The sequence below is a fragment of the Mesoplodon bidens genome (genome assembly GCF_964165515.1).
Source record: "Mesoplodon bidens genome assembly, chromosome: 19".
Classification (NCBI taxonomy): Eukaryota; Metazoa; Chordata; class Mammalia; order Artiodactyla; family Ziphiidae; genus Mesoplodon; species Mesoplodon bidens.
In genome coordinates, this window is record NC_138179.1 from 45,667,532 (window position 1) to 45,689,567 (window position 22,036).

The following is a 22,036-nucleotide window of genomic DNA, read 5'->3' on the forward strand; positions in this document are numbered from 1 at the left end:
TTACTTTTGACACACTTTTAATTAACGTAGTTGGAATGAAGTAATTCTTTCTGGCAATTTTATAAGCATAGGTTTATGTTAGTAGAATACAGGTGAGTCATTAGACCAATTTGTAGAAATTGTTATAAATGTAAAATTGTTTTACATTTTTCATATTAGAAAGGAATATTAAGTTTCTTCATAAATCTTTGATTCTCGTGAAAATAAAATGGACTGGTAGATTAATTTGCCTGACCATTGATTTTATTTAGTAAAAATGTGTAAAACCACACGTGCTTTATGAAACATTCTCATTCTTGTTTAATCAGCATGTTTTCACTTACACCAGGTTTGGAAACAAAAAGGAGAGGAATACAGAGTAACAGGATATGGTGGTTGGAGCTGGATTAGTAAAACTCATGTTTATAGGTTTGTTCCTAAATTGCCAGGCAATACTAATGTGAATTACAGAAAGTCATTAGAAGAAAGTAAGTAATTTAAGCTGTTTTTCCTGCATAATTGTTTCTGACTTGTATTCTTATAAATTTGTACTATATTGACTATATTTTGGATAAAAGTGTTTTTCTGCAATTCTTACTAGAATGTGCAAAATTACTAATGTAGTTTAATAATTATAAACTCTAAAGTTTTTAAAATTACCTTTTTTCATGGGATTTTGATATCTAGGATTTTAACTTAAAAAGATGATAGAATAGAACTTGTTAAAAGAAAGAAGGCCTCAGCTACATAATTGTTTTTCTAAAATCTTAAATTCAGTACTGCCTGACTTCTTGAGGAAACACAGTCTGGTGACCTCAGCATTGTAACGTTTAACAAAACCAGAAAGAAAGCGATAGAGGCTTCCATAACACTATCACATAAAGGAGATAGTAACTCAGTTTATGCTACTGGCTAATGGCTTTATTTATTTATTTTTTGGGCTGCGTTTGGTCTTCATTGCTGTGCCTTAGCTTTCTCTAGTTGTGGCTAGTGGGGGCTACTCTTTGTTGCGGTGCGTGGGCTTCTCATTGTGGTGGCTTCTCTTGTTACGGAGCACAGACTCTAGGCGCCCAGGCTTCAGTAGTTGTGGCTCGCAGGCTCAGTAGTTGTGGCTTGTGGGCTCTAGAACGCAAGCACAGTAGTTGTGGTGCATGGGCATAGTTGCTCCGCAGCATGTGGGATCTTCCCGGACCAGGGCTCGAACCTGTGTCCCCTGCATTGGCAGGCGGATTCTTAACCACTGCGCCACCTGTGAAGTCCCAGCTTTAGTGTTTAGAATCACAGAACTCTAGAGGTGAACTGCCCTTTTAGGAGGTAAATATTTTGAAACTCATGTTACATAAACAAATTATTTCATGAAGATGTTAAGTGCCATACTGAAGGTCACACAGATAGTGCTTCTGTTGCCCTTTTTGCACTCTACCATGTTGTCTCTCCTTTGTTGTCTAAGCAATTTTCAAAAGCAGTTCTGTTCACTCAGCAGCATATTTGCTAATTTATGGTGTGATATGGTCTTTCCTGTGAAGCCCATTCTGTAGTGCCAAATAAGTGCTATGTACACACCTAGCTAACTGATTTGGCTTCCTTGTGAATGGTTCTCATGAAACCTGAACCAGTAGATTTTTGAAACTGTTAATGTGGGAAAGTTGTCATTGAATTACCTTTTAACAGAAAAAAACATGTATTTTATAGAGCTCACTGGAATTTATTTTTTATAGACTAGGAGTGTCTTGCATATAGCAGATGTTCAATAACTGTTTCTATTTGTTAAATAGAAATATTCAGTATTCATTTACATTATCTGATTATATTCAAGCTAAATGTCCATTATAATAAATTCTAAAAGATTATTATAATTTTTATTACTATTTCATTGTTCCAGTTACCTGTGTAGCACTTAGAAAGGAATTATAGAGAGATTTTCTTTAATTGTGTTTGACCTATGTAATAAAATCCAGATTATCAATATGCAAAATATTTAGGCTTTTGCAAATTTATTTTGTATCCACTTTCCTTAGCATGGGGTTTTCTATTGTCCAAATGCTGGGCCTTTATCTAACAGGTACTACTACCAAGTTGGTCTTGGAGCATCTTTTGAGTCTTTTCCTCCCAGTTGGTAGCAGGGAAGAAACCAGTAGTAAATCAGGTCCAAACAAGGCTACACATTGTATTTGGTTATTTCTCTTTTCTGTGATACAGACTTAAGTATTCTTAACTTGGAATCTATAGATAAACTTCAACTGTATTCAAGAATCCATTGAAATTTATTACAAAAGTTTGTGTGTGTACTTTTTTTCTGGGTAGGGGATCATAGCATTTATCCAATTCTCATATGGTTCTGTAATACAAAGTATGTTAGAAACCACTGACGCAGACTTTCTGAAGTCAGTGAACAGGTTGAAATAGTCTCATATGTGAAGGCTTCTGAAGTACATCTAAACTGTAGTCATTACTTCTATGCTTTAGGTCAGCTGAGCATATAAGAAAGAATGTAATAGCTTCAACTTTTGTATTTTGGGTTTTTTGAATTAAAAAAAAGTATAAATTGCTGGAATATACTTGATAATTTCCACTGAACTAGGTGTATTAAAGTAAATTACTAATATTTGACATACTTGTAATTACTATATACTTGGGGGTTTTTTTTAGCTAAAAATAATATGGATGAAAATATGGATGAATCAGATAGAAGAAAAAGTCCACGAAGTCCAAAAAAAATAAAAACAGAGTCTGATTCTGAGAAAGGCGAGGTAAAAGATTCAGATGCTACAAAAGGAGCAGACCAAAGTGAAATGGACATTTCAAAGGTTACTGAGAAGAAGGACCAAGGTAAGGAGAGAAAAGTGTGGAGGGCAGCCTGGGGGTGATAAGAAAGCACTGGATCTAGTTCGCACAGCAGGAAAGGTACTGCAATGTCTCTTTTTGATAATAGCATTATTGAAACATGATTCATATGCCATGTAACTCACCCACTTACAGTGTACAGTTCAGTGGTTTTTACTATATTCACAGAGTTGTTCATCTATCACCATACTCAATTTTAGAACATTTTCATTGCCCCAAAAAGAAACCTCATACCCACTAGCAGTCGGTCCTCCCTAAATCCCAATCTACTTTCTGTCTCTATGGATTTGCCTGTTTTGGACATTCCATATAAATGGAATCAGGTAGTATGTGGTCCTTTGTGTCTGGCTTCTTTCACTTAGCATGTTTTCAAAGTTCATCCATGTTGTAGCATGTATCAATACTTCATTCCTTTTTATTTACAAATGATATTCTGTTGTGTGGATACGTCATGTTGTGTTTATCCATTCATGGTGGACATTTGGGTTGTTTCTTTTTGGCTATTAAGAATAATGGAAATATGAACATTCATGTACAAGTTTTTATGTGGACATATGTTTTCATTTCTCTTGGGTAAATACGTAGGGGCGGAATTGCTGGATCAAGAGATAACTCTATGTTCAGCCTTTTGAGGAACTTACATTGACTTTTGTAAAAAGTTGTTTTATAAAAAACTAGATAAGTTAGATAATGCATGAGCCTTAATATGTTTTATAACCATAAAATAACCATAAAATACTCTGTACAAAATCTTATGTGAAGGTACTGGTATATGCAATAGCTATCACATACTAAGTTATTTTTCCTTGTGGCATTCCATCATTTTTAGATACTAGGAATCAGAATATTTAAATATTTGGAATGTATGTGTTTTTTAACCTTTTATAAAGTGTAGCCCCGTCCATTGACCTATTTTAATCATATCAGGAACTTTTAAATATATAGCTATTTATAGTTAAGGTTTTGAGTAAAAATCAGAAAAACTGGTATTTTTTAAAGTGAAAATGTTATCATGAATTCCACATTTCAGACTAAAAATTACATTTATATAAATGTCTTTGTTTCACAGACGTAAAAGAAGTTTTAGACTCTGACAATGATAAATCCTTTAAGGAAGAACCGATGGAAATAGATGATGATGTGAAAACAGAGTCACATATAAATTGTCAGGAAAGTTCTCAAGTAGATGTGGTCAATGTCAGTGAGGGTTTTCATCTAAGGACTAGTTATAAAAAGAAAATCAAATCATCCAAACTAGATGGACTTCTTGAAAGGAGAATTAAACAGTTTACACTGGAAGAAAAACAACGCCACGAGAAAATGAAGTTGGAGGGTGGAATTAAGGGTATAGGAAAGACCTCCACAAGTTCTTCGAAAAGTCTGTCTGAATCACCAGTAATAACAAAAGTAAAAGAAGGGTGTCAAAGTGACTTGCTTACACAAGAACAGAGCTCTAATGCAAGTAACGACAAATCTGAAGACTTGATTCAGGGATGTTCACAAAATGATTCCTCAGTTCTTGGAATCAGTGATCCTGATCATACAACAAACAAACTTTATTCAAAAGATCAAATGCTAGATGATGCCTCCATTCAGAGCGCAGAGACAAACTGTCAGAAACAAAATTCTATTCGAAATGACGTAGATGAGAGTCTCTCTGACCCTGCCAGTAAATGCCGGGAACCCAGTAAGATTAAAACAAAAGGAAGTGCTTTTCTCATTGATGACGCTAAACTAGCCAGTGCAGATGAAATTGGTACTTTGATCTATAAGAACAAAAAACCACTCATACAGGAAGATAATGACACCATTGTGTCTCCTTCCCAGAGCCCTTTACTTCCATCAGTACCTAAAAGTACTGATGATAGAGATACCCCATCTCTGTCAAAAGCAATAGACTTTGAAGGAAAATTGGGATGTGATTCTGAATATAATAGCACTTTGGAAAATAGTTCTGATACTATGTCTATTCAAGACAGCAGTGAAGAAGATATGATTGTTCAGAATAGCAATGAAAGTATTTCTGAGCAGTTAATAACTCAAGAACAAGGTAGTGAAGGCTTAGAACCATTGAAACATGAGTTTGTTTCAGATAAGACCACTGGAAACTGTGACGACAGGCTGCAGGCTAAGGTAAATGAAGCAAATGGTAAAAAAACAAGTCAAGATCAGAAATTAGAGGAGAGACCACTTAATAAACGTATCGATCAAATCAATCTGAAAAGTGTCACTGACAAAAAGAATAATGAAAACCGAGAGTCTGAAAAGAAAGGACAGAAAGCAAGTACCTTTCAAATAAATGGAAAAGATAATAAACCTAAAGTATATTTGAAAGGTGAATGCTTGAAAGACATTTCTGAGAGTAAAGTAGGAAGTTGTGACGTTGAACCAAAGGTTAATAATATAAATAAAATAATTCCTGAAAATGATATTAAGTCTTTGACTGTTAAAGAATCCGCTGTAAAGCCATTCATGAATGGTGATGTCATCATGGAAGATTTTAATGAAAAAAACAACTCGGAAACAAAGTCATGTTTACTGAGGTCTTCGGATACTGAAGGCGACTACCGAGATCGCCTAGTGACCCTGCCATCAACCAAAGAGTCTGAGGGTACCCAAGCCATCACGCCTCTGCCATCTTGTCCAGAAAGCAGTTCAGCCCATCAGGAAGAAGATATGGAAATTGAAACCTGCGAAGTTAAGAAAGTTACTTCGTCTCCTGTTACTTCTGGAGAAGACTCTAACTTCAGTAATGATTTTATTGATGAAAATGGCCCGCCCACCAACAAAGATGAAACTATCAATGGAGAATCTAAAAGAAAAACAGTCATCACAGAAGTCACCACCACGATGTCCACAGTAGCCACAGAGTCAAAAACCGTAATTAAGGTAGCAAAAGTTGATAAGCAGACTGTGGTCTCTTCCACAGAAAATTGTGCCAAGTCCACTGTCACGACCACCACTACAACGGTAACAAAGCTTTCCACGCCCTCCACAGGCAGCAGTGTGGACATAATCTCTGTGAAGGAGCAGAGTAAAACCGTGGTCACCACGACAGTGACGGACTCCCTGACCACCGCCGGAGGCACTCTGGTGACAGCTATGACCGTGAGCAAAGAATACTCCACAAGAGACAAAGTGAAACTCATGAAGTTTTCAAGACCCAAGAAGACTCGCTCAGGTACCGCTCTGCCATCGTACAGAAAGTTTGTCACCAAGAGCAGCAAGAAGAGCATATTTGTTTTGCCCAATGATGACCTAAAAAAATTGGCCAGAAAAGGAGGAATCCGAGAAGTCCCTTATTTTAATTACAATGCAAAACCTGCCTTGGATATATGGCCATATCCTTCTCCTAGACCAACCTTTGGTATCACTTGGAGGTATGTACTTTAAAATGCATTTGGGGGAGGGAGAAAGTTTTTAAAGAATTATCTGTTAAAAATATCTCATTTATGAGATAACAGAAATAAGACAGGGAAATATATATTTAATGGGCAAAGTTAGTAACGGAAATAAGATACAGAGAGTTTTTAACTCGGCCAGCTGGTAGGTACTAAAGTTTACTTAGGGAAAAATGTTTCAAGACTGAAAATGTAAGGGAATCCTTTAAAATGAAATTCAGCTTCACTTTTCACAAGACAAAAGAAATGTGTCAAACGTAGTTTTCGTGGTCTAACCTCCAAGTTGTTGCCATGTGTTTGCTTTGGGAGTGAGATAATCACAGAATTGGATAATCACCAACTTTCTGGAATGTTTGTATTTTATTTCTATTAGGTAATTCATAAAAACATAAGACATAGGAAACATGCCTGTAAATCACACAAGGTTCATCATAATGTAGAAATCTTCTTAATGTAATTTGTTTGCATGATAGGCATTTGTTTTGGAGTTCTCTGTTATTTATGTGAGAAAAGGTAGTCTGAGATTCCTTAGAGAGTTTCTTTAAACCCAGAAATAGTCTTAATTTAAAATTTTCTGGGCATTAAGCTTTGGGGATAAATTATAAGTACGTAGAGTTGGCAGTTGTAAGATCATATAGTTTTAAATTGGGAAAAGATCTTAGAAATTCGTATCTTTTTTAGATGCATAATAATTTGCCTCTGGTCCCAGAGGGACTGAGTTAGGAATAGTGCCTGCTTTTCCTAAATCCCAGTCCAGTACTTTATCTTCTATATCACATTTCACGTATTTGTCCTTGCTTTGTGCTTTTCCATGTCCTTGTCTTTTTATGTTTTCACCCTTAAAATTGAAAAGGATAGAACATGAACATTGAAAACATGAGTTCAGTGGGACACGCTCAGAAACTAGGAACGGTCTTGTTTGCAGTGAGATTTCGCTAGGATCCTGAAGTTCATGATGTCAGCAAGTTCCTGAGCAGACTCCATTTCACTTTAGGCTTCATTTCTGTGTGTCTTTAGTATGGTTCCTTTAAGTTGAAATCATACTTTTCTTGTTTTCTTTATATTACAATTAGCTAGTATTAAAAAAAAAAGACTGTAAATGAGTACTCTCTTAAAGGAATTAATTTATATGACCAGTCATAGTTGGTTTGACCAAGTTTTTAATAACTCATCTTTTGATTTGAATTAAAATATCATCACTCCATTACACATTCAATAGAGACAGCTGAAAAGTACAATTTCTCTGCAGGGCCTGCAATGAAGGATTTGCAGAATCCTGCAGGGAATCAAGGAACTCTTCATTACAGTTCATGGATTTGTAGGATTACTCTGCACTTTTCTGCTTTCTTCATTGAGAGCGGTCCCAAAATGTATCCTTGACTGTCCTGCAGGTAACTTCTTTCCCACTGGAAAAGTTACTATGTACAAATACTTTAATTAAAGTGACCTGGCAGTTGTGGAGGCCGACCTTTCTGCTCTTTTCTATTCTGTAAATGGAAGGTAGGCTTGACTGCGAAGCACTTTTCTCTGAACCAATTCTGTTCACGTGTTGCCCAGGGCCCTTTTCTGCACGGCTGGGTTTCAGAAACCTTGTATTGTTATGTTTTAATATGCACTGGGGGCACAGTTTTTATCTGTTTAGTTAATTTTTCATTTTTTAATGGAAGGAAGTACCTTCCTGTATGTTTTAAACAGATACTGCCTTCAGATATATGCTAACGTCTTAATTTGCTGAGGTTGAGAGAAACATAATCCCTTCTACCTAACGGAGGCATGGGTAAAAATGTAAATTATTCTTGACTTTAGAATGCATTTTTTTAAAATGTATCGCTATAAAAACCATGCATGTGAAATGCATTTTTCTACTCACACTTGAATAAAATATGTCTGATGCTTAGAGTAGGTGCTAAGAATGCCAAAGGCGCATGTTTGGTCTTTATTAAATTTAACATTAAGGCTGAGCAGTATTGAAAAAGTGAAACTTGTCTCATTGACTCATTAGGGCCTCTTTTTCCCTCCACACTGTCCATTCCCTTACTCCCTTTTCCCCAGGCCCTGATTCTGTGTTTCATGATCACTTTGAACCAGTAGTTTTCTCCATGGTGCTGTCAGAAGGATCCTCCTAAAATGCAGATCTATCCTGTGAATGTTCTGACTGAGCTGAGCAGGCATTTAAAGAGGACGTGTTAACCACAACAGGACTGGGAAGGGGAAAGCGTTTGTCACCTGTCCACCACGTCTGTGAGAAGTGCTCCCCTTTATAACCCATGCACAACTGGGTACATTTCAGAGATCTCCTTATAGATGGCTGCTGATGCTCCTTAATCCTTCCATTTGGTGCAGCACATTCTGGCTTCTGCCTTCTTCTCTCGAGCCAGCTTCATCTCTCGCTGCACCTTCACACCCCTTCCCTCCAGCCAAAGTACACCGGATGCGGTTTTCAGGAAGAAGTGTGTGCTTTTGTACACCTTCCTCCTCAGCACATGTGTGCCCCCTTGCCTTTGGTCAGCTGCCCCCTCGCCCTTGTCCTCTGAGACTCCAGCAAAGCCCTCGTCCCCATCCCTGGGCCCAGTCAGGTACCACTCCCTTGTGCTTTCCTCTGTTATAGCTCCTGAGGATGCAGGAAGACATTATCATTCATTTCTGTGTCCCCAGCTCCTTTCACTTAGTTTAACACATAGAAGACGCTCAAGTGTTTTTTGAATGAATAAATGAATGAACATGCTCTAATGCATGAGATGTGTTCCCCACCTGGTGGTGTTTCCATTGTAAAATAGAGATACTTTCAAGTTGTTTGTTGAGAGTGATTGGAGGAAGAAGAGAGAGAATGAGAAACAACTCTCTTTCCAAATAAATATTCATTTGTTTTCTCCCATGAGTCCAAAGTTCCCTAGGCATTTCTTTAGGGTGTGTGGTTTGAAAGTGACAGACACTTTCCCCCTCTCAGGACATCCTTGCACTGATTAATATTTGCCCTCTAATTTAAGAACCGTCTGTCCAGGTCAGAGGATTCACAGGGTGATAGCACAACAAAGAATAATGGTGTCACAGCTGGAGAGGGGAAGTTAAGAAGTTGCAGCAACTTTTTGGCTAGAGCTTTCTCTTTCTCACATTGTTTGCTTTTCTAACTTAACGTTAAGAATAGAAAGCATTGCTTTTCAAATATAAATTGTCTAAGGCTTACCTTGTATACCTCTATTAGAGGAGGAAATTATTTCGTTTCATAGGCTTTCCCTACAGTACAATCAATCAGTATATTCATTTAAGTATGTGGAAACGTCAATAAAATATTTAATTATACAAAACCACTAATAGAGAATTGACAGCCTAGGGCTGCTTTAAAATGTTCTATGGTTAACTCCATTTTAAGGTATGATATTCATTGCAGTTGTAAATTCATTCTGAAATGTGTTTTTAATATTATTTTTAAAAGAATATCTAAAATATTCAATAACTTTGTATACGGTGTTTAGAAAAAACCTGAACACAGAGATTCCTTTGTCTCCTGACTAGTAACTAACATAGTAATGTCCTTTTTTATTATTCATTGTATCATAGGATTCTAAAACTACACTAATGTTGTTAAAGTAACGTTACTATTAGCAGCATTCATCATCCAGTACCTCGTGTTTTGCAGAACCACCATTTCAGTACAAAATTTTTGTCCATCTGGAAAGGTCTTATTGGATTTGTGAGGTCTTTTTGTTTTGCTTTTTGAGAAAATTGAAACATTTTCAGTTTGTATCAGCAAAAATCAGTTAAGATTTTTTTCTTCTTCAGATCACTTATCACATTGTCACACAATTATTTATTTCTCCATATATGCTCTCATTCATAATTTTTCTAACACATGTTTTAGAATTAGGCTAAATTTATAAAATCTTTGTAAATTGTTGCCATATCAGTCTTACAATGCAACGTGCTTTGTTTTACATATTTATATGGCATTTGAGGTGACTACAGCCCCTTTGTGAATTGTTAGATGCATGTTATGCCTGGGAACAAAAAAGTTCTTTTATTAAGGGACATATAATAACCAAAGTGCTTATAAAGCCATATGATAAATATTGAAGTCACAATGAGGACAAAAAATCCTTCAGTTTAGTAGAGTGTGTGTGTGTGTGTTTGTGTGTGTGTGTGTGTGTGTGTGTGTGTGTATACATACATCGTTTTTCTTGGGTTTTTCTTTCAGGTATAGACTTCAGACTGTGAAGTCCTTAGCTGGAGTGAGTCTTATGTTGCGGTTACTGTGGGCAAGTCTGAGATGGGATGACATGGCAGCCAAGGCTCCTCCAGGAGGAGGGACTACACGGACAGGTAGCGGTTTTTTATTTTCTAATTTAAGTTTAAAAGAGAAAAATCTCTTGCAGTTCACTTCATTTTAAGCATATCTGTTATTTATTAAAATATAGTGCTAGTATTTTAAAAACAAGGCTTTGGTCAAGTTTAGCAGCACATGCTATAAAATCCTGGGGGCCGGGCAGGGGGGTTTCACATTATAAGGGGAGTCACTAATGTGTGAACCAGTGTGAATTTTTAAAAGATATTTCTTACCGCACAGTATAAATCATTTAAATTGGGACATCTGGACCCCTGTGCTTGCTGCTGCTCTCCTAGGGTTTTTATTATTTTGACCGAATTTTGCCACCAGGAACTAAGCTATGCCCAAACAGCATTTTGCTCAGTTTAGAAATTTTCAGTGACGAAGAAACTCAGTATTGTTGCAGTCTAGTGATGGTCCTGCAGCTGTTCATTAAGCAAATGTTTCCAAAGGTTTAGTCTCTTTTTTTTTGTGGTACGCGGGCCTCTCACTGTTGTGGCCTCTCCCGTTGCGGAGCACAGGCTCCAGACGCGCAGGCTCAGCGGCTATGGCTCACGGGCCCAGCCACTCTGCGGTATGTGGGATCCTCCTGGACCGGGCACGAACCCGTGTCCCCTGCATCGGCAGGCGGACTCTCAACCACTGCGCCACGAGAGAAGTCCCTAGTCTCTTTTTTAAAGTACCAGATGTTGTACCTTTTTATTCTCTGGATATTTTAGGTGGTTATTAATACTATGTGAATTAAATCACCATAGAAACATCTGAAACTGAAATCACAACAACAGAAATAATTAAGAGGCGAGATGTTGGTCCTTATGGCATTCGATCTGAATATTGTATCAGGAAAATCATCTGCCCCATTGGAGTTCCAGAAGCACCAAAAGGTAAGGAGTAGAAAGAATTCTTTTCTTTCGTTATTTACCTGTTAGCCGTATCTTTTATGAATTGAAGTTTGATTATAATTGTTTCTTTAACTCTTTATTCAACTTTTGAAAAAAATACTTTTTCATCACAAACTATTCTGTTTTTAAAATGATATTTAATCAATAAACATAGGGAAATTCCACTAGACACACAGTGATGCCTACAGTCATGGTACCAGGCAGAGGAAGGGTACAAATGCCTCTTTTATCAGTAATTAAAGATATGGAGCAGTGGTTGACACCAGACCGTCAGCTCCAAGACTCAAGCCTTTGAGTCTGTCTGGTTGTAGTCCTGGAACCTGCTGCAGAATCTGACACACAAGTGGTCAGTGAAGATTTGTTGACTCAAGGGTTCAAGCTATTGTGTAATACTTCAGTGGTCAGGGTAGAAGTAACCTAAGAGGCATAAAGAGTTGCTCAGGAAACATTCATAGACACCTACATGATAGGCCCTAGGTGGCAAATACATAGAAGAATGGGATCCAGCCCCTATTGTAAAGGAAGCAAAGAAAAGGTATAATAATTCTATACTTGAAAATCAAAACTATTAACACTAAAAAGAGTCCAGTAAGGTGTCCAGATTCAAGATATAAAATTAGACAAAAATAAATAATTTTATTTTACATGTGTAGTAAAAATACTTAGGGGAACAACTATGAAGAAACGTGTAAAAAGAAAATGCTGTCTATAAGTAGAAGCTTACTATTTTATAGAAATTAATTGTCCCCAAATGGATAAATTTAATTTTTTGAATCTTGATTGAATCAACTCAGAAGCTCATCTTGGAAAATAAATGAGAATGGCTTTTTTGAAAAGAGTACCAATAAGGGGGTAGCTGTCCTAATAGATGATGAAATATTAGTATAATTAAAACAATGTTGTCCTGGAACGGGAATAGACAGCTCAGCTGATAGGCAAAGACACACAGATGGAAGGAGGCGTTCCTGACCAGTCGTTAGTCTCGACTCCACAGCTGTTGATGCAAACCACTGCTGTCTCCTTGAATCACTTTTCTTTTCTTATATCACTTCATACAATCCAGGTCCTGCTGCTGTTTCAGTTTCCTTCTGTTGCTTGCCTGTGATTCTACTGCTTCCCTCTTTCCTGAACATATGGGAAGGTTCAATGCTTGTCTGTCCCTCCTTTTTATTTTTAGAATCTTATCACTGAAGATTATATCTATTCTTAATAGTTTCCGATCCCTCCTTTACATTAGTAACTCTCCAGTCCCTCTTCTCGGTGCCCTGATAGGGAAGTACAGATCTCCAGAGTTGTGCATTTCAAGGACACCCAGCCCAGCTGGGAGGAACAAGCTACGCTTCTTGAGGAAGGTTGTATCCATGTTGAGGTCTGAAGGATGAATTAGGCACCAGTCAGATGAGGGAGAAGGAGGCTAGGAGTAGTGTTCTAGGCAGAGGGAACAGGCTGTGTAAAGGTTAATAGGGCTTTTATATCAGGGGGCAGCAAGCCATGAGCTTTGACCCACCATCTGCTTTTGTTAATAAAGTTTGATTGGAACACAGCCGCACTTTCTCACTTATGTATTGTCTTTGGCTCCTTTTATGATACAGAGTTGAGGAGTTGTAGCAGAGACCATCTGGCCTGCATAGTCTAAAAGTATTTACCATCTGGCCCTTTAAGGAAATGTTTGCCAATCCCTGCTTTTCACGATATAAGAGAAGATGCCAGAAGTACTATAATTCAGAAGCTATATTGCTTAAAATACTCCGATTTCTTTTCCAAAGAAACACCTACGCCTCAGAGGAAAGGCCTTCGATCGAGTGCATTGCGGCCAAAGAGACCAGAAACGCCCAAGCAAACTGGCCCTGTTATTATTGAAACGTGGGTAGCAGAGGAAGAGTTGGAATTATGGGAGATCAGGGCGTTTGCTGAGAGGTAAGGAAATGGTTTATATGTGATCAGATGCTGAAGATTTTTATCACTTCAGAATTAAAGAATTACCCCTTTAATAGTTTATTTGGTATGTCCTAATTTTGCTCCACCTTTTGATTCTCTAGCTGTGTATCATTTATTAATGTCCTCTTTCTAATTTTTATGAGTTATTATCTACTTGTCAATTTTGAATTACCTTAATTTAAATGTTTTATTTTTAAATTGAAATAATTTTATACTTTTTGTATGATGTGGAACTTAACCAGATTTCACTTAATATTAGATACCAGATGCCTAGTGAGATACAGGCATACTCATTTTATCGTGCTTTGCAAATACTGCGTTTTTTACAAGCTGAAGACTTGTGGCAACCCTGCATTGAGAAAGTCTATAGGCACCATTTCCCCAACAGCATTTGCTTACTTTGTGTCTCTGTGTCACATTTTGGTAATTCTCACAGTATTTCAAAATTTTTCATTATTATTATATTTGTTATGATGATCTGTGATCAGTGATCTTTGATGTTACTACTACGACTCACTGAAAGCTCAGATGATTATTAACATTTTTAGCAATAAAGTATTTTTTAAATTAAGGTATGTACTTTTTTTTTAGACATAATGTTATTGCACACTTAGTAGACTACAGTGTAGTTTAAACATCACTTTTATATGCACTGAGAAACCAGAAAAATCATGTGACTCGCTTTATTGCGACATTTGCTTTATTGCAGTGATCTGGAACCAAACCCACAATATCTATGGGGCATGCCTGTAGTTTCTGATAAATTCCTCCTTTCTTCCCCTGCAGAGTGGAGAAAGAAAAGGCACAAGCAGTTGAGCAACAGGCTAAGGTTAGTGAACAGAAGAAGGCAGAGGACTTCAAGGCCCAAATGGAGGCTCACCTCAGACAGCAGCGATTGGCTGCCCAGCAGGTGGGGGAGTTGGTACCAGTCCCACCTGGCAGCGAATTGACATTTTTAGCAAAATGCGTGCACACTAAAAGCACAGTAATTATATATTCATGTGGTTTTATTTTTACGTGTATCTTATATATATCTTAATTTCAGTACTTGAAAATAGCTCTGTGGATATACCAAGCTTTGGTTTTGCAAAAAATGTACACATTTGAAGAACAATGTTTGAAGTATAATTTCTCTTATTTATTATATTTATAATTCAAAGGGTGGTTTCTAAAGATAATTTTTTCCTGTAAAATTCCAATCCGTAAAATCTCTGTAGTCTACGAAAAAGTGAGTTGTACTAAAAGTATAAGAGTTTGTTGTAATTGGTGGTCACCAAGCTACTATGGTGTCTTAGTATTTCCATACTGTGATGTATCATATGTGCCTGACTATTTACGGACCCAAATAAAAGATAATTACCCCTTCATTCTAATAAGAAGATACTATGAAAGTTTTTAGCCAAACTTGACTATATAAACTCTCAGGATATCGATAAAATAGAAATAGATAAAATAGGTATCATTAACTTAGTTACACGTAACTTACTTAAAAATTACATATTACATAAATAAATCAGACTCATTTCCTCATGTTTTACCTTTTTCCTCATATTTTATAAAATATTTCTTCAAGTTCTTGTATCTTTTACAGTGGTTTACTATAGGTCATCTTCACTTAGATCAAAGTTTGAGATAACAGCACTTCTGGATTTTGTCATGTCTCTCTCTCCAGTCCTAGAAAGACTGGCTGGTTGTTTTGTTTTTCATTTTATGGATGTGTTTTGTCATCTCTACAATGTAACCCAAGGTATTACTTTTTGGGGGGCAGAGGGTCAATTTCTTTAATTTGATAATGAGCTTTTCTCTGGCAGTTGAAAGTCAGAACCTGAACTTGGTGATGTATTACTTCTCTAAGTCCCCCAAGAACATTGTATTCTTTGCTTTTCCTATGTGTGTCAGTTCTGAGGTGATGGACATCCACCTGTATATAGCTTAATTGAACAGAGCAGTATATACTTAATCTATATATTTCTTCAAAAGTTTTATATAGGGGCTTCTCTGGTGGCGCAGTGGTTGAGAGTCCGCCTGCCGATGCAGGGGACATGGGTTCATGCCCCGGTCCGGGAAGATCCCACATGCCGCAGAGTGGCTGGGCCCGTGAGCCATGGCCGCTGAGCCTGTGCTCCGCAATGTGAGAGGCCACAACAGTGAGTGGCCCGCGTACTGCAAAAAAAAAAAAAATTTATTTAAAATATCTTTCTTGAAACAAGTCAATATTCATTTTAATATATTTTCCAAATTTAGCAATGAAGATGATCGAAACTTTTTTTCCATGCAAAAATTGAGAAATAATGACAGCTAGAGTTTAATGACAAACTTGCCTTTTTGAACATGTGTACAAACCCAGCAGATTTTGTGGACATGTCAAACCTGTGATTTTTTTCCCCCTGTAATTTTAAAAAAAATTTTATACAATTTTTAAAGGTTATACTCCATTTACAGTTATTACAAAATATTGGCTATATTTCCCATAGTCAACATTTCCAATTTTTGAAGACATAGCCCCAGAAAATAACTATGTGTTTAGTTGTTTTGTTTTTCTTGCCTCCTTTTTTTTTTAACTGATCCAATTGGATGACATTTCCAAGAATCCAAAACTAAGCTCCTTTTCTTCTTTTTTTTTAAAATATAAATTTGTTTATTTATTTATTTTTGGCTGCCTTGGGTCTTTGTTGCTGCGTGCAGGTTTTCTCTAGTTGCAGCTGGTGGGGGCTACTCTTTGTTGCGGTGCGCGGGCTTCTCATTGTGATGGCTTCTATTGTTGCGGAGCACGGGCTCTAGGCGCATGGGCTTCAGTAGTTGTGGCACATGGGCTCAGTAGTTGTGGCTCGACGGCTCTAGAGCACAGGCTCAGTAGTTGTGGCGCACGGGCTTAGTTGCTCCTCAGCATGTGGGATCTTCCCAGACCCGTGTCCCCTGCATTGACAGGCAGATTCTCAACCACTGTGCCACCAGTGGAGCCCTCCTTTTCTTCTGAGGAATGAGAAATTATGTAAAATACCTCACATTATTTTAAGGCATAGAGGACATATACAAAAGTAACAGTAAAAAGACTAGGTGTGCTGTCTTTGGTGAGCAGTGTTTGATGGCAAGAAATAGTTGGAATTTGATCTTCGTACACAACTCAGCTCCAGCATTTACTACCTCTGTGACCTTGGGCTAGTTTTACAACCTCTCTAAGTCTCAGTTTCCTCATCTTTAAATCACAGTACCAGCAACTTTATTGGGTTGGTCCAAGCATTAAATAAGATAATGAAGGGTAGAGGGTTTGCCACCAGGTTTGTAGTCAATGCCAGCTGTAGTTTTTTTGTTTGTTTGTTTGTTTGTTTTAACATCTTTATTGGAGTATAATTGCTTTACAATGGTGTGTTAGTTTCTGCTTTATAACAAAATGAACCAGCTATACATATACATGTATCCTATATCTCCTCCCTCTTGCGTCTCCCTCCCACCCTCCCTATCCCACCCCTCTAGGTGGTCACAAAGCACTGAGGTGATCTCCCTGTGCTATGTGGCTGCTTCCCACTAGCTGTCTATTTTACATCTGGTAGTGTATATATATGTGCATGCCACGCTCTCACTTCGTCCCAGCTTACCCTTGCCCCTCCCCGTGTCCTCAAGTCCATTCTCTACGTCTGCATCTTTATTTCTGTCCTGCCCCTAGGTTCTTCAGACTGGGAAAACTGGACAGCTACATGTAAAAGAATGAAATTAGAACACTCCATAACACCACACACAAAAATAAACTCAAAATGGATTAAAGACCTAAATGTAAAGCCAAACACTATAAAACTCTTAGAGGAGAACATAGGCAGAACACCTTGTGACATAAATCACAGCAAGATCCTTTTTGACCCACCTCCTAGAGAAATGGAAATAAAAGCAAAAATAAATAAATGGGACCTAATGAAACTTAAAGGCTTTTGCACAGCAAAGGAAACCATAAACAAGACGAAAAGACAACCCTCAGAATGGGAGAAAATAGTTGCAAACGAAGCAACTGACAAAGGATTAATCTCCAAAATTTACAAGCAGCTCATGCAGCTCAATATTAAAAAAATAAACAACCCAATCCAAAAATGGGCAGAAGACTTAAATAGATATTTTTCCAAAGAAGATATACAGATTGCCAACAAACACATGAAAGGATGCTCAACATCACTAATCATTAGAGAAATGCAAACCAAAACTACAATGAGGTTATCACCTCACACCAGTCAGAATGGCCATCATCAAAAAATCTACAAACAACAAATGCTGGAGAGGGTGTGGAGAAAAACCCTGTTGCACTGTTGGTGGGAATGTAAATTGATCCAGCCACTATGGAGAACAGTATGGAGGTTCCTTCTAAAACTAAAAACAGAACTACCATACGACCCAGCAGTCCCACTACTGGGCATATACCCTGAGGAAACCATAATTCAAAAAGATCAAGTTGTAGTTTTTACATGTGTAAACTGAAACTGTCATATCGATAAGCTGTCAGGAAAAGGCCACAATCTCTGGGAAAAGAAATGCAAATCGTCTTTAATAACACTATAGTCTGAAAGATCCGATTATACCATTCGGTATAAAATAGTCTAAAGGATTTTTCTGTAAAAATCCTTGAACTGAAAAATATAAGTCTAGAAAAATTGTTTATTATTTTCAGCTTGTTTGATTGCAGGTTTGCCAACTTGAATAGTGATACTTAAATATTGACATGTTCTTTATGATTGGGCAAATTAACATGACAGGTCCCATCATTTGCTGTCTGTCTGTTCTAAACCCCACCGCTGAATCGCAAGGTATCCCTGTCTCCAGTAAGATCACCCAGGTCTCTTGCACTTTCAGTCTGAAAGCTTGGACCTTTGCACAGACTGGAAAAACTTGATCATTTCAAATTTCTGTCACCAAAACCTTATTGCTTTTAATAAAGTATATGTGATTTAGAGTCATAAAAAGTGTTGCCTCCCTCAAGAAATTAAATTCAAGTGTAAATTTGGGCATATTTTCAGAAGTTAAATATTTTAGAAATTTGGTGCACTTTTTTAGATTGAGAGGAATTGTGGCTGGACTTCATGCAGAATGGTGTTTTTATTTGGAACGATTTTGGTTCATGATTTCTCTCCCTGACTTTTCTAGAAACGATTGGAACAGCAGAAGCCTACAGTAATTGCAGCTTCCACTACTTCCCCAACAAGCAGTACAACTAGTACCATCTCTCCAGCACAGAAAGTTATGGTGGCCCCCATAAGTGGCTCAGTTACAACTGGCACTAAAATGGTACTAACTACGAAAGTTGGATCTCCAGCTACAGTAACATTCCAGCAGAACAAGAACTTTCATCAGACCTTTGCTACCTGGGTTAAGCAAGGCCAGTCAAATTCAGGTACACAACTGTGATTAAATAAAAGATTGCTTTCATTCAAGAAAAAGAAATTTCAGTCCTTTACCTACTGAAATGAAATGTTTCTTTAGAAAATTATTTTTCTTCTGCAGCTGATTGAGCAAACAAACTGTAACAGTAGGTTTGTTACAGATAATATTCATAATATTACATTAGCGAAACTCCTCTCTTACATTATTTCACTTTCAGCATTTACATGGTTCACTTACTTTGAGTGGAGAGGAATGTTTTTCTTAAAAATACAAAATGAGCCACATTTCATGCATTGGTGCCTTCCTAGAAGTCACTACGTTGCTGGTTATTTTAAATCTGAAGCTTATTAAATGTCTTATACCCCATTAGCCACCAGCACAGCTGCCACATCTGCTACAACCATTGCCAGCACAGGTCAGACGTTCCAAATTACAGGCAATCCAGTCACTATGGCAGGAAAAGTAATTACCAAACTGCCACTTCCTGCAAACAGCAAGATTGTCGCTGTAAATGTGCCAGCAACGCAAGGAGGTAAGGGAAATGTGAAGAGTTTTAATTCACATTTGCCAGATCATACTGTTGCCATTATTTTTCATTTCCTTTTCACTGATTTCAGTCTTCAGATCTCACATTTTATGTAGCCCACTATAAACCCTCGCCACACCTGGTTTCTCCTCAGGAACCAAGCAATCAATACCTGATGTTTTATGAAAGGGGCAGTTATCAATTACTTCTTCATCTTTTTTTCAAGGCGTTGTTCAAGTACAGCAGAAAGTCCTGGGTATCATTCCATCCAGTACAGGTACAAGTCAGCAAACCTTTACTTCATTCCAGCCCAGGACAGCAACAGTCACGATTAGGCCCAATACCTCAAGTTCTGGAGGAACTACAAGCACTTCCCAAGTAAGAGTTCTTTACAGGTTTATTTGGTGTTAACCACATTGGTTGAAGTTTTTAGAATGGCCTCTTCCAGGATTAATCCAACTTCTAATTTTTCTTTACTTTTTACTTAATCTGTGACAAAGTACTGATTTTTAAAAACATCTGTTACTTATATTTCAAGTGAACCGTTAATTTTTAAAATTTAGTTAATAGCACATTAGTATAGTTTATGAATCATAAGAATTGCTTTCCAGGATTTTACAAAGAAAATGTCTTTATTGAAAACAATGGGCAACACTGGATCACCCAGGAAAACGACGTGCTATGCAGCCAAGGAGTAGAGTGAAAACATAATCCACAGCATTAACTAGTCTATCAGCTGATATGCACACATATTAGATACATCATTTCCTTGGCACTAGTATTATGGAAAAAGTTTAATGTTAGGCAGACTTGAGAATGTTCTAAACCTAACAGTGAAAATAATATGCTGTGTAGTCTCTCCTTTAAATTATGAAAGAACTTCTGGTCTCTGATCTTGCACCTGTGTTCTCTGGGTTACAGATGAGGATTGGCGCTCAGGGAAAATAGGACTTATCATTTTCCTGTGAGCAACTGTGGTGGTTATAGAGCAGAGCTTTCTTGGGTCTTGTATCCTTGCTTTTAGTCTGTAGGCTATTCTTGGTATCAGTGACAAGGAATTTCATGCGATCTCATTTAAATTACGTTTTCTCCCCTCAAAGTTCTATCTTTATTCTGATGCTTAATATAATTTAATATGTACTGTCCAAGAGCTTCTGTAATTTCTGTAGACATGTTTATCAATATGGAATGTTTAAAGATCTCTGTTCTAAGTCCATCATGCTTTAGTCTTTTAAAAACATTTTAATTCATTGTCCTTTGTGTTATTTGTAGGTAATCACAGGGCCTCAGATCCGCCCTGGTATGACGGTGATTAGAACACCACTCCAACAGTCAACACTAGGAAAGGCAATTATTCGAACACCTGTGATGGTACAGCCAGGTATTCCTCCATCCAGTATTATCATTTTACATCTAAAGAGTCAGTGTAGGAAATCTATAATATTCTGTATTTGGCACTCTACATACTGGAAAATACCAATATGAATTAAGATTTCGAAGCATACTAAATTTCTGATTCATCATGGGACACAGCCATAAGATTTTATTTCATTTCTGGTATTGTCAATAAGAGAAAAGCAGGTCCAAGTATGCTTGTTAAAAATGTTCTTAAAACCTCTAGTAAATGGGATATATACATTCAGATCATTGGAGTAAAGAGAATAAGCAAAGAAAACAGTCTGTGTGGCAAAAGATAAAATCAAGGAAATGGCTAAGAAGCATTTAAATGGAAAGCATAAAACAAGATTACAGAGGCAGTGCCTGCCCTTTTTAATGTAAATAAGTTAAAGCTCCCATAGTAAATGTTGAAGCCTGTAAAGATTGAGTGAAAACGAACTGTGAATTTATGAGAAACATTCCTAAAAGCAAATTACCACAGAAGGTAAAACATAAAAAGATGGTCAAAGACACATGAAATAAAGGACAAAAAAAGAAAGAAAGAAGGGAGAGGCGGAGGGAAGACATGCATAATCCTACTAATATTGAACAGAGTCGAATTCAGTATTTTAAAGAAACAATAACTAGGGCAAAGAAAGTCACTTTTTTTGGGGGGGGTTTACATCTTTATTGGAGTATAATTGCTTAACAATGGTGTGTTAGTTTCTGCTTTATAACAAAATGAATCAGTTATACATATACATATGTTCCCATATCCCCTCCCTCTTGCGTCTCCCTCCCACCCTCCCTATCCCACCCCTCCAGGCAGTCACAAAGCACCAAGCTGATCTCCCTGTGCTATGCAACAGCTTCCCACTAGCTATCTACCTTACGTTTGGTACTGTATATATGTCCATGCCTCTCTCTCGCTTTGTCACAGCTTACCCTTCCCCCACCCCATATTCTCAAGTCCATCCTCTAGTAGCTCTGTGTCTTTATTCCTGTCTTACCCCTAGGTTCTTCATGACATTTTTTTCTTCTTAAATTCCATATATATGTGTTAGCATACGGTATTTGTCTTTCTCTTTCTGACTACTTCACTCTGTATGACAGACTCTAGGTCTATCCACCTCATTACAAATAGCTCAATTTCGTTTCTTTTTATGGCTGAGTAATATTCCATTGTATATATGTGCCACATCTTTATCCATTCATCCGATGATGGACACTTAGGTTGTTTCCATCTCCGGGCTGTTGTAAATAGGGCTGCTATGAACATTTTGGTACATGACTCCTTTTGAATTATGGTTTTCTCAGGGTATATGCCTAGTAGTGGGATTGCTGGGTCATATGGTAGTTCTATTTGTAGTTTTTTAAGGAACCTCCA

General features: G+C 37.3%; 1 protein-coding gene across 14 annotated transcripts in view; it reads left to right on the forward strand.

Annotated features, from left to right (window-relative positions):
- The window catches only part of BPTF (bromodomain PHD finger transcription factor), a 143,522-nt gene that overhangs the window by 83,836 nt on the left and 37,650 nt on the right, over window positions 1-22,036 (forward strand). For 7 of the 14 annotated variants that reach the window (XM_081219713.1, XM_081219707.1, XM_081219716.1 and 4 more), the window contains 11 exons: window positions 329-467; window positions 2,629-2,808; window positions 3,893-6,203; window positions 10,417-10,541; window positions 11,301-11,429; window positions 13,214-13,364; window positions 14,172-14,295; window positions 18,510-18,756; window positions 19,117-19,278; window positions 19,499-19,650; window positions 20,545-20,653. In XM_081219713.1, the coding sequence (XP_081075839.1) occupies window positions 329-467; window positions 2,629-2,808; window positions 3,893-6,203; window positions 10,417-10,541; window positions 11,301-11,429; window positions 13,214-13,364; window positions 14,172-14,295; window positions 18,510-18,756; window positions 19,117-19,278; window positions 19,499-19,650; window positions 20,545-20,653 (3,829 nt within the window). The remainder of the gene's footprint in view (window positions 1-328; window positions 468-2,628; window positions 2,809-3,892; window positions 6,204-10,416; window positions 10,542-11,300; window positions 11,430-13,213; window positions 13,365-14,171; window positions 14,296-18,509; window positions 18,757-19,116; window positions 19,279-19,498; window positions 19,651-20,544; window positions 20,654-22,036) is intronic. The other 7 variants (XM_081219719.1, XM_081219711.1, XM_081219710.1 and 4 more) reach the window with 3 other exon arrangements.